The sequence below is a fragment of the Brassica napus genome, chromosome C7 (genome assembly GCF_020379485.1).
Source record: "Brassica napus cultivar Da-Ae chromosome C7, Da-Ae, whole genome shotgun sequence".
NCBI classification, from domain to species: domain Eukaryota; kingdom Viridiplantae; phylum Streptophyta; class Magnoliopsida; order Brassicales; family Brassicaceae; genus Brassica; species Brassica napus.
Window position 1 is genome coordinate 35,732,572 of NC_063450.1, and position 10,720 is coordinate 35,743,291.

The 10,720-nt window shown below is 37.3% G+C and overlaps 2 protein-coding genes across 5 annotated transcripts; both read right to left on the bottom strand.

The window, feature by feature from the left end:
- Positions 1 to 217: 217 nt before the first annotated feature.
- On the bottom strand, positions 218 to 5,347 carry LOC125590716 (ATP-dependent DNA helicase homolog RECG, chloroplastic-like). Of its 2 annotated transcripts, none has more exons than XM_048764445.1 (17): positions 5,069 to 5,347; positions 4,893 to 4,963; positions 4,676 to 4,814; positions 4,109 to 4,618; positions 3,898 to 4,010; positions 3,442 to 3,676; positions 3,113 to 3,276; positions 2,839 to 2,920; positions 2,651 to 2,740; positions 2,317 to 2,550; positions 2,178 to 2,249; positions 1,938 to 2,090; positions 1,719 to 1,862; positions 1,458 to 1,616; positions 1,289 to 1,372; positions 633 to 1,205; positions 218 to 537 (listed from the first exon to the last, which is right to left on the bottom strand). In XM_048764445.1, the coding sequence occupies exons 1-17, from the start codon at positions 5,111 to 5,113 to the stop codon at positions 445 to 447; spliced, it is 2,961 nt and encodes a 986-aa protein (XP_048620402.1). In that variant the 5' UTR covers positions 5,114 to 5,347; the 3' UTR covers positions 218 to 444. The 2 variants fall into 2 exon arrangements, with proteins under 2 accessions (XP_048620402.1, XP_048620403.1); XM_048764446.1 differs by having other exon boundaries at positions 4,109 to 4,603; positions 5,069 to 5,346.
- Positions 5,348 to 6,843: 1,496 nt separating this feature from the next.
- Positions 6,844 to 10,231, bottom strand: LOC106405998 (mitogen-activated protein kinase 17). 3 transcript variants are annotated; one of them, XM_013846568.3, is made up of 11 exons: positions 9,999 to 10,231; positions 9,627 to 9,701; positions 8,943 to 9,362; positions 8,721 to 8,848; positions 8,470 to 8,529; positions 8,239 to 8,388; positions 7,959 to 8,114; positions 7,732 to 7,869; positions 7,560 to 7,639; positions 7,363 to 7,470; positions 6,844 to 7,283 (listed from the first exon to the last, which is right to left on the bottom strand). In XM_013846568.3, the coding sequence occupies exons 3-11, from the start codon at positions 9,346 to 9,348 to the stop codon at positions 7,046 to 7,048; spliced, it is 1,464 nt and encodes a 487-aa protein (XP_013702022.2). In that variant the 5' UTR covers positions 9,349 to 9,362; positions 9,627 to 9,701; positions 9,999 to 10,231; the 3' UTR covers positions 6,844 to 7,045.
- Between the last annotated feature and the right edge of the window lie 489 nt (positions 10,232 to 10,720).

The window sequence follows — 10,720 nt, forward strand, 5'->3', positions numbered from 1 at the left end:
TGGGTAGGAAACATTTTATGGGTCTCCCCTTGTCTCTTTGTCCCTCCCCATTGGTTGCTACCCCCAAAAACTCCTGTCGGGTCTCCCGCCCCCCTCACCATTCCTATTACTTTTCTACAATAATTCACATTCCACAAAACTCTCCCATAAACTTTTATAGATCCCATTAGTTTCAACTTTCAAATCCTATTAAGAAGACATCACAACACTCTACAAATTATCAACTCCAAGTATCCTTCTTTTAGAATGCAAAATTTAAAAACTTAGATGACACCAAACATGCTCGATCTCTACTATGGCCATAGAAGAATAATCTTGACCCCAAAAGACTATACTAGTAACAACATGCTGTGTCGTGTCACAGTACCGAAATACCAAAAAAGGACAGCCACATAACAAGTATGTACTAGGAAAATGGTATGTACATTGGCCTGGTGCAACCTTTTAGTCCCCTAGAAGACAAAGTGGCTGTCTCATGCTAAGCTCAGCTCTCAGCGCTGGAAACTTCTCCAGGTCGTGAGAATCTCCTAGAACTTTCTGTGGAAAACAGAGCATCAAAGGCAAAATATGATTACAAGATAACATACGAAGTTCATTAAAATGACAGTAATGGTGAGAATGAATGTTTTTACCAAAGCGGCTATGTGGGCTTCCTGCAACATATTGCCGTCCATCTCCAGCCTAGCGACTGGGAACTCTGGTAAGTGCCCAGACTGTTTCTTCCCAAGCAAGTCACCAGGTCCACGTAGAAGAAGATCAATGTTTGCCAAGTAGAACCCATCAGAAGATTTCCCCAACATGTTCAACCGTTTTAGGCAATTAGCAGTTGATCCTATTAGTAAGCATTTTGATTTTCTGGTTCCACGGCCAACGCGTCCTCGGAGTTGGTGTAACTGAGCGATACCAAACCTTTCAGCGTTCATGACAACCATCATCGAAGCGTCTGGAACGTCAACGCCTATCTCTATCACTTGGGTGGAGAGGAGTATCTGTGTCTCTCCGCTTCTGAATTTTCTTAGAGCCTCTTCTTTGTCGTCACTCTTCATCCTTCCGTGCAAGAGTCCGCAGCTATAGTTTGGGAACTTTTGGGATATTACTTCGAGATCAGCAGAGGCGGCACGGAGCTGTGGCAGTTGCTCTGATTGTTCAATAACGGGGTACACAAGGTATACTCTCCCTCCAGACTCCAGGTCTTTCAGCATCATCTAACAATTGAAAGAAGATAGGTTTAGATACTGTTGATATTTTCAAAATCAAAAGCAAAGTCTTGAATGATTGTTTGTATTACCGAGTAGACTTCCTCGAAGCCAGACTCATTTCCCTCGAAAATGTGCGTCTCAACTGGTATTCTCCCAAGTGGCATGTCAGTAATCTAAAGAAACAAAGAGAAGACGTTTTGAGTACATGGAAGAAGTGAGCTTCTACCTGATGAATCAAAATGGAGACAGTTCATGTACCTGAGTCAGAGAAATATCTCCGTATAAAGCTAAGGCAAGTGATCTCGGGATTGGGGTGGCTGACATTGCCAGAACATGAGGAGCCATATTGAGATCAGCTTTGGTAGTATCATCAGAGTCAGGTAAGCCAGTTTTTGATATAACAGATGCTCCATATAACTGCAGCAGTCACCCAACAATAAACTTATATCAATTAATGATATTTCAACTAGAATGATTAAAGCAATTATCTGAGTGAATCAAAATGTTCTAAGGCCTGACCTTGCTGTTGAATTTTCCTCTCTGGATTACACCAAAACGTTGTTGCTCGTCAACAATGGCAATACGTAATGCAGAGTACTCTATCTTTTCAGCTATAAGACTGTGAGTTCCAATTATAATCGATATAGCTCCACTTTGAAGATCCTGTCATCAGTTTCCAGCTATAAGGTAAGGTAAGGCAAACTTATTGCATTGTAATATTATAAAGCGACTTGTTACCTGACGAATCATTCGTGATTGTTTTGTTGGGGTTGAACCTGTGAGCAGCCCAATGGTTGGCTTGGATGATACACCCTCCATTTTCTCCAGCAGATCACGCAACTGTTCGTAGTGTTGGATCGCAAGTAACTCTGTGGGGGCCATGAAAGCTGCCTGCATATGCAAAAAGTGTAACATGCCAACAACGAGTCAATGACGCATCTAAGAAGATTTGATCGTAAAGAGAGTTCGTTTACCAACCTGGTAACCAGATGCTACGACCTCCATACACGCCAAGAAAGCAACTACTGTTTTTCCACATCCAACATCTCCCTAAAAACGAAGCTGATCTATTAAGAGACCACAAACTATAACCGCAACAAAAAGAAAAAAGAAGTACCTGCAAAAGCCGATTCATTGGAATCGGACGCTTTAGATCCCATATTATTTCTGAGGCAGCACTAAGCTGACTAGGAGTAAGTGAATACGGTAGAGCCTTCACAAAACTCTTGCTGAGAGCAGACCAATCTTCTATGTAAACGGAGTTGAGCACTGGATTTTTAAACTTCTCCAGTAATACGTCTTTCTCTAATTTTGTGCCAAGACCTTGAAGCATTTGGTATAAGCGTGCCAACTGTATGTAAACAAAATCCAACAAACGAAATGATTTTCTTTTTACTAACAAAAAATTATGATTAAGAATGGTGTTTCTGAGAAGATAATTAGCTAGCTACCTGTAGGTAAAAGAACTCATCGAATATAAGCCTTTTGCGAGCTAAATCAGCCTCATCTAAATTCTTAGGCTCGTGAATACCGATATAGGCCTACATGTAATGTAAGTGAAAAATGAATAGCAATTAAGGACATTGTGGGTTAAAGAAGTTAATCAAAGAGAATGTTCCAACAGAGAAACAAGACCCACATCATGGAGAGAAGGTAGGCCAAAAATTGTAGTGATTTCCTTAGGAAGCGGATCCATATTGGTAGGGAGAATCCGCAGAGCCCTAAGAGACAAAAAAAAGTGGGCGAGTTCTGGGAAGTTCCAAGTATTTCATAATATGCCAAGAGCAATTCTTATACTCATGCAAGTCTTGAAACATAAAATCTAAACGATTCCCTGACATGGCATTTCAATCTCAACTGAAGTTAACACCCATCACCAGTGAAGATATGAAACAGAGAAGAGAAACAAAAACCTGGAGATGACATCGCTAAGGAACTTTGGGGATAAGCCTCCTTTTGCGGGGTAAATAGGATATGGTCTCCCCTGAGCTGAAAGAGATGACTCGTCTTCATCTCTGAGTACATCAATATTGTATTCCTTCATTTCAAAATGATTCCCCGCACGCAACGCCTTCACCTAGATTTAGACGAGATTATCAGCACATTCTTGAATCAGCAACTTGCCAAAGATGCAATTCTACTCCAGGGAGAGCTAAAGACTTATGCAGCAGTATAAAAACAAGTATACTACGTAAGCAAGGCATTAACAAGTTGATAAAAAGCCAAGTTTAAGGGAACCAACCTTCCCGCTAACGCATACAAAGTCCCCAGGTCTATGTTTCTCTTGTATACTATTGAGAAATGGTTGCCACGTAAAGCGCGCGCCACGAAAAAATCTCTTGAGATGGAGATAAAATGTTTTTCCTACTTTATCATCAGCATTGCAACTCAGATTCTCCGGAGTTTGGTCTCTTCCTGTGACTTCACAGCTGACAATAACCTCAAGAAATGAAAACGAAGAGCTCGCTTTTACTGCCCTGCACACATTGAATTTCACAGAGTTCATATTTGAATTAGAAACGTGTAGACAGCTTAACACATAAGGCATACCGAATACATGAAAGCTACTGATGCATAATAGCCAACAAATTACCAACAGACACACATTGATAATAGAATCTATTTGTTGGCAAATAATTTTACTGAAAATGTTTAATATAAATTGTAGAATGATTTCAAAAACACCAAAAATACTCACTTGGAAGACACGATTTTACCAACAAAAATCAAGTACTGTCCATCCTCAATATCAAGATGGGCGTTCTGCAAATCTACATAGGTACGAGGAAAATGATGCAATAGTTTCCTCATCTGCATTGAAAGAGTGTTTTTTTTTTAAATAAAATAATGAGCCTTTCCTCAAGAAAAAATGTTCTTTTTTTTCTGTTTCCATGTAGTGAAACACCTACCGTGTGAAAGCCACAAGTGTCTAGCTGATAGCTCTGCCTCTTACTTAACCCAGGCATAGAACCTATAGTACAACTAAGGAAAAGCTGAGCGGAAGCAGAATCTTCTTCTTCAGGGGTTGTTTCAGCTTCAGATGTTGCAGTTTGAACCACAAAAGAAGACCCATCAGATATTTCTTCTCTGAGACTAGTGGAAGAATCAACAACATTCAGAGGCTCTGGAGAGAAGGAAGATAATGTTCCGGAAAGACTGTCAGGATCAAGCCATCCCACAGGCATAGGAGTGGGAAGGAAACTGTTTTCGTTTGGCGTCTTGAGAATACTTCTATTTGCTTCTTCTGAAAATTTGGACCTGCTGTATAACTCCACAGGACGAGAGTAGCCAAGAGAGATCGCAGGGAACCTCTTGCACGCAGATTCAAGCTCTTCCTTAACTTGCTTATCAGATTTCTGATCAAATACATCATCAACATTATCATACTCCATCAAAGCTGCAACCTGTAGGAGTCGCAACTGTTTGAAATGCATACTTAGTTTCACATACCAAAGCAAAAACTGCATTTTTTTTACCTTGCTTATTAACTTGGACTGAGTTTCGAGCCTAGCGTTTGCACACTTCTCAACTTGTTCGAGAAGATTGTCAGGAAAACTATGCTTGGATCGATAAGTTATCTTCCACACTTTGGAGGAGAAGAAGAGATTACTAAACCTAACACAAAACCAGCTTTGATTGATCAACAACACAAACAAGAAACAATCAGAGGAAGAAGCATCATAAGAAAGGTACCTCATTTTAGACCAGTTTCCTCTCTGAGCTTGGATTACAATCACACTTCTCAATCTCCTACCCGCGAAACACTGAGAATTTTTTTTCAGAAGAAGACATTAAAAGACCGAACAACAACCAAATGAACATGTTTTGTCCGAAAAGTAGCAGAATCGTAAGAAGAGGCGAGTACCAACCATGCCACAAGGAGGTTGCACCAAGGATAGAGTCACTGCCGCCATTAGATTTCACAACATGACTTTGTCTGAAGAGACCTTTCACATCGATGTCTGAAAAAGGGGTTTCCAAGGCTTCTTGCAGACAAATCAAAATGACGAGAATCGAATTGGGGAAAGTGTCTTAAGAGATTTTAAGTTACTGAGCCCGAATCGAGTTTGAAGTTCGAGACTTGCTGAGGTTTGAGAGAAGGATGGACTTGAGGTCTATTGAGTTTTAATCTTCAATTAATTCATTTGTTATAGATATTCAATATTTTTTGAGTTTTTCCATAAGAGTTTTATTATGGTCTGAACCTTCAAAAATCTAAACTTATGGTCGGTAGTTTTGGTTAAAAACAAAAATATTTAAGAAGCTGTAATTCCAAAAAACATATATCATTTAATCAATTAATTCAATCAATTATAAAAAAAACTAACATTATTTCATTGGTCACACAATATCTATTAAATGAAAAGATGCATTGAAATATGTAAACTATTTATATTGTGAAAAAATTTTTTTTTGCTAGAACTACTTACATTTGGAAACAGAGGGAATATTAATTTGGAAAGGTGCATTTGATATAATATCTGAAAGGATTTAAAATAATTTGGTTTTAATAAAATTTAAGATGTTTTATGTGAATTAGAAAAGTTAATATTTGACTTATATTTTTAATTTAAAAATTCCACAAAATAATTTAAAATCACAATAGATCTCTTAAAATTGACTATTTCAGAATATTTTTATTAACTGTAAATTTTAAATCACAAGTTCAATCAATTTTAAATCCATGTTTGAATAACACTCTACATCTTATAATTGAAAACACCTCATTAGTAGATATCTACGTTACATGGAAACGGAAGCGGGTACGTGGAAGCGGAAGCGATTGGAAGCGCAAAAGCGAGATTTTTAAAAAACTTAGGAAGCGGGTACGTGTTGGAAGCGTATCCATATATATACATACATATATAAGATTTTTTTTAAAAAAATCTATAACTAAAAACTTATATGATTTAAATTTAAAATAAAGCATTTATTCATTTATAATAATTTTGAAATTATTTCATATTAAAACTGTGAAAATACACATAAATTAAATTTAAAATAAATTATTATATTAATTATTTTAATATTTTATAATTAATTGACATAATATATTTGAATATATGATTTATCTTTAATAAAAACCTCAACACATAAAAATAATTTATAGTATTAATTTTAATATTGTATTTTTTTTTTACGGTAATATTGTATATTTCTATTCTCTCTATTCAATACTAATATAGCTTTAGATCCAACTTCGAGAAGTATCTCGCGCGGGCGAAGAAGTCACATTGTGTTTTTTTTTAAAGAACGGAAACGTGATTCTAAAACGGAATCGTAAGCTTCCAACGTGTTTTTAAAGAGAATATTTTAGAAGCGAGATTCTGTTAAGTAAGCTTCCACTCGGTTCCGATTCCGATTTCGGTTCCGAAGCTAAGCGGACGTCTGATGCTTCCGTGTAACTTGCACGTAGGTCAATATTTCCTTAACACAGTTTGAAATCGTTTATGTCCAGAAAAATTAAGATGCAATAAACAAAAAAGGTTGACAAAAAAAAAGCAAGAAACCAATAAGTTTTTCAAGAAAATTTTCAGAAAAAGTTCATATTAGGTTGGTATCATTTTCAGAAGATCACTCTTGTACTTCTTTGTAAGTTGTTAACCCATATGCAGTTTGTGTCGAACCGACAATCATAAGCAGATGAATAGACAGATAGATGGTATATATTGTTCTAAAGAGATACAAAATATATATGAATTCAAGTTCCAAGAGAAACCATTACACACAACATGACCAGATGAACAGCAAAGAAGGAAAGAGAGTTCAAGTGAAAACACATACAACAACGCAGAACAATCAATGGTTTGCTGCTAAACAACTTGAGAATCATTTTTTTTTTTTGACTAAGACACTGCAGAGGAGACGCCAACACATCTGGAAGCACAGATACTATCACTCCTCACTAGACAAGCTGACCGTTTAACCGGAGTTGCTGCTGCTTTGTCTACTTGTGCCGTCTTCTTTGATGATAACCCAGTCTCTGTGTTTGGAGTCTGTGGAGGTGTAAACACCACTGAAGACGAAGGCAATTGTGCGTGAACCGAATCACCACCCTCGTCCTCTGATGAGCACACCCTCTCTCTGCAACAAAACCAAAGCAGAGTGGGGTTATATATAAGCCTTTGATTCGCTTAAACAGTTTCAACAAGTAGTAACTAACCTTGGAAGTGAAGTGTACTTCCTCTGGATTGGTGGGGAGTTACGTTCCTCCTCATTGTCGTCGTGTTCTTCCAGTCTTGCAAACTCTTGTTTGAACTGGTCAACTCCGCTGGAATGTCAAAACCGATTCACAGTAATCAGACAAAAGTTTCTTTTCCACTAAAAAAACCAAGTTTTTATACGGAGACCTGGTCAAACCTCGGGTACATAAAGTGAGAGTTGATGTTCTCTTCTCCTTGTAGATACTCTTGCAACATCTGTGGATGGTACTCCAAAATCTATTTCAAAGCCACAAATGGAACTAATCAGTTCAAGGGAATTCCTCAAACTCTAGTCCCATTCTAATCTCTATGCATATGTTTTTACTGACCTCTCTGTACATGAGCTCCCTCACATCATCCCGAGTCAACTTCCTCCTTTCAAACTCAAACTCGAGCTTCGAGATAGGTTGCCTCGAAGGTTCGTAGTCCACATTTGCCAATCCTTGAAAATATGGATCAGCCAGTGCCTGAAGAAGGAAGCAAACAAAGGCATCAAGAATCATGAATATGAATGAAAAAAAAAAACAAAGTTAGCTTCAGCTTTTGCTCCTCTTACCTCTTCAGCAGAGGGACGGTCCTTAGGGTCAAAAGCAACTAAACGCTGAAGCAACTTCAGCGCCACAGGATCGATATTGGGGAACTTATGAGTGAAAGGAACAGGATCCTTTCTCCTCATGTTACTCAAATACTTTCTAGCCTTCTCATTCCGAATCTACATTTCCATTACAAACAGACAGCCTCATGACACACAAAACTTATAAAAACTTGCAAACAAAGCAAGTTTGTCTGGGTGAGAGAAGCCTCTTGTATTGCGAGTTAGCTTAAACAAAACAAACCCTGGATAGAGTAATCGGTGACGGAGTTCCAAGCAGATCCGTGACGAGTTCAAGCTGGTGCACAACGTTTTTGCCAGGAAACAAGGGCTTCCCAGTTAGCATCTCTGCAAATATGCAGCCAACGCTCCACATGTCAATCGCTGGCGTGTACTGCACATACATACCAATTCCATTAGCTCTCACACATTACGCATAAGGCAACCTTATATGGAAAGAGAACAAGCATTTTACGTTGGAATAGAAGGAACCACAGAGCTCTGGAGCACGGTACCATCTTGTAGCAACATAGTCCTTGCAAAACAACATGACAAGACTGGTTACTTAGCAGAAGTACTTAAATCATTTGTAGTCAACTGCATAAAGACATACATACCTCTCTGTTACAGAACAATACACTAACTAATTATTAAAGCATTCACAAACTCTCTGCGTATTAAATAAATGAATTGGTAACTGTAAGAGAGATGGATAGAGATGCATACAGTCCAGAAAACGGCAGAAGGGGAATCAGTGAAGGAGACACGAGCAAGTCCCAAATCACAGATCTTGATTTTGCAATCAGCATTAGCCAGGATGTTCTTAGGCTTCAGATCTCTATGGAAAACATGCGCTATAAACACAACAAACAAGGAGCCGAAAGACGATAAGAAACACTGTGATGGACACAAATCACAAGAGCTATCTAGGGGACCAAGAAAACTTACCTGAGTGCATGAATTTTAAGCCACGAAGAAGTTGGTACAAGAAGAATTGATGATGCTGAGGAGTGAGGTCGTCATTTACCTTTAAGACATGGTGAAGATCCGACTCCATCAACTCAAAAACAACATAGATATCCTTGAACTCCTTCCGACAAGGAGGCAGCATGATATGTTTGATCTCCACGATATCAGGATGTTTCAGAAGCCTAAGAAGCTTGATCTCCCTGAGTATCCGTATGGCGTCAGAGACGTGTTCAAAGACATTGGTCATCTTCTTGATAGCAACTTTGCCACCAGTGTGGGGACATTCGGCAGAGGCAACAACACCATAGCTTCCTTTTCCGACAACTTCTTGGATCTGGTATTGGCTTGCTTCACCATACTCCGTGAAAAACTCTTTCTCCAACATGATGATTCTTTTCACTGTTTTAACAAACATTCCCATCATAAACTCAATTAAAAACAGAAAGGATTGTACTTTGTGTTCAAGAATCTAAGAGACAAACACACAGGAGGTTGATTCAGCTCAAATTCAACAAAAAAAAAAACACAGAAAGGATTGTACTTTCTTTTCAAGAATCTATAATTCAGCTATAATCCCCTAAAGCAAAACATCCACAACAACTAAGAACCCTAGATCTACAAAATAGAATCAAATTCAAAGAGGAAAGAGCAAAAAGGTCAGACCTTTAGATGAATCTTTGGATCAAAGAGTAATCCACACGAAGAAGCTGCAAGGAGGAAAGATTGATGGATGTCTGTCTGCAAATTCAAAGAATGGCCACACGCAATTATTTATATATGAATCGCTTTAAAGACAACCACCAGCTCATTGTAGCTTTTCGTGATTACTCCATTTTAATTTTAACACATACCTTTTTAAATAAATGACAAGATTACCTTTAAAATTATCTTTTTTTTCTAAACGTGTTTTTAAATTAAAAGGAAATAATTTCACAGCAAATGATCAAAGTTAGATAAAAGCTAAAAAAAAAAACAAGTGTGAAAACAGAGAATTAAAACAAACAAATGGAATAAAAATGCGAGCCATACCATTACCTTATCTTATCTTTTGATTCCCCAAGTTTCATGGAATAATTCAAGACATGTGAACGAGCGAGAGCGAAGATATGATATTTATATATAAAAGTAATGGAAGGCACGGCCCGCCGCCGATCTGTCTTTTTCATTATTTCTCACCTAACCCTGCAACGACGCCGTTTGTGGAGGATCAAAGTAAGTCCCGAGGAAGTCTCCTCCCCTTGTTCAGCGTTTCCAACTTCTCCCACCATTGTTGACCATCTTTGAAATGGCGTCGTTTCAAGACGGTGCTTAATACAGAACTAAACGATGTCGTTTGATTGCTAGTTCTGACCTTCGATTACTCTATTAATTTTGATTCCGTACATTATTCGTTTTGATTCGACTCAAAAAATCTGGATGTCGATAAGTCTTCGAAAAAAATCAACTATTATAAATCAATATCTATTACAAACAGATACTAACATTTTAAAAATATGATACCTGCTCTTTCTGATTTTTATACAAATAAATATATATCTACAATTAAATATAGAATTCTATATGTATTATTTTATGTTATTATTATTTTTAGATATAATTTTTAATTTTATTTATAAAATTACTTATAAAAGTATTAAATTAAGAAAAGAACATAAAGTCTTTAGAGAAACTACAATTTTCTCTTTCAAAAAAATAAACTATAATTTTTCTAAGAAAATTTTATGTTCTATAAAATATAATTAACTTAAATTTTTATA

Excerpts from the sequence above, each read along its gene's own strand:
- LOC125590716 (XM_048764445.1), bottom strand. The coding sequence starts at position 5,113 with ATGGCGGCAGTGACTCTATCCTTGGTGCAACCTCCTTGTGGCATG. Across the intron at positions 2,250-2,316 it reads CAATGAATCGGCTTTTGCAG|GGAGATGTTGGATGTGGAAA; the intron begins GTACTTCTTTTT and ends CTTCGTTTTTAG. Across the intron at positions 1,617-1,718 it reads GAGGAAAATTCAACAGCAAG|TTATATGGAGCATCTGTTAT; the intron begins GTCAGGCCTTAG and ends TGACTGCTGCAG.
- LOC106405998 (XM_013846568.3), bottom strand. The coding sequence starts at position 9,348 with ATGTTGGAGAAAGAGTTTTTCACGGAGTATGGTGAAGCAAGCCAATAC. Across the intron at positions 7,870-7,958 it reads ACCGTCCCTCTGCTGAAGAG|GCACTGGCTGATCCATATTT; the intron begins GTAAGAGGAGCA and ends TTCCTTCTTCAG. Across the intron at positions 7,471-7,559 it reads TCTCACTTTATGTACCCGAG|CGGAGTTGACCAGTTCAAAC; the intron begins GTTTGACCAGGT and ends TTGACATTCCAG.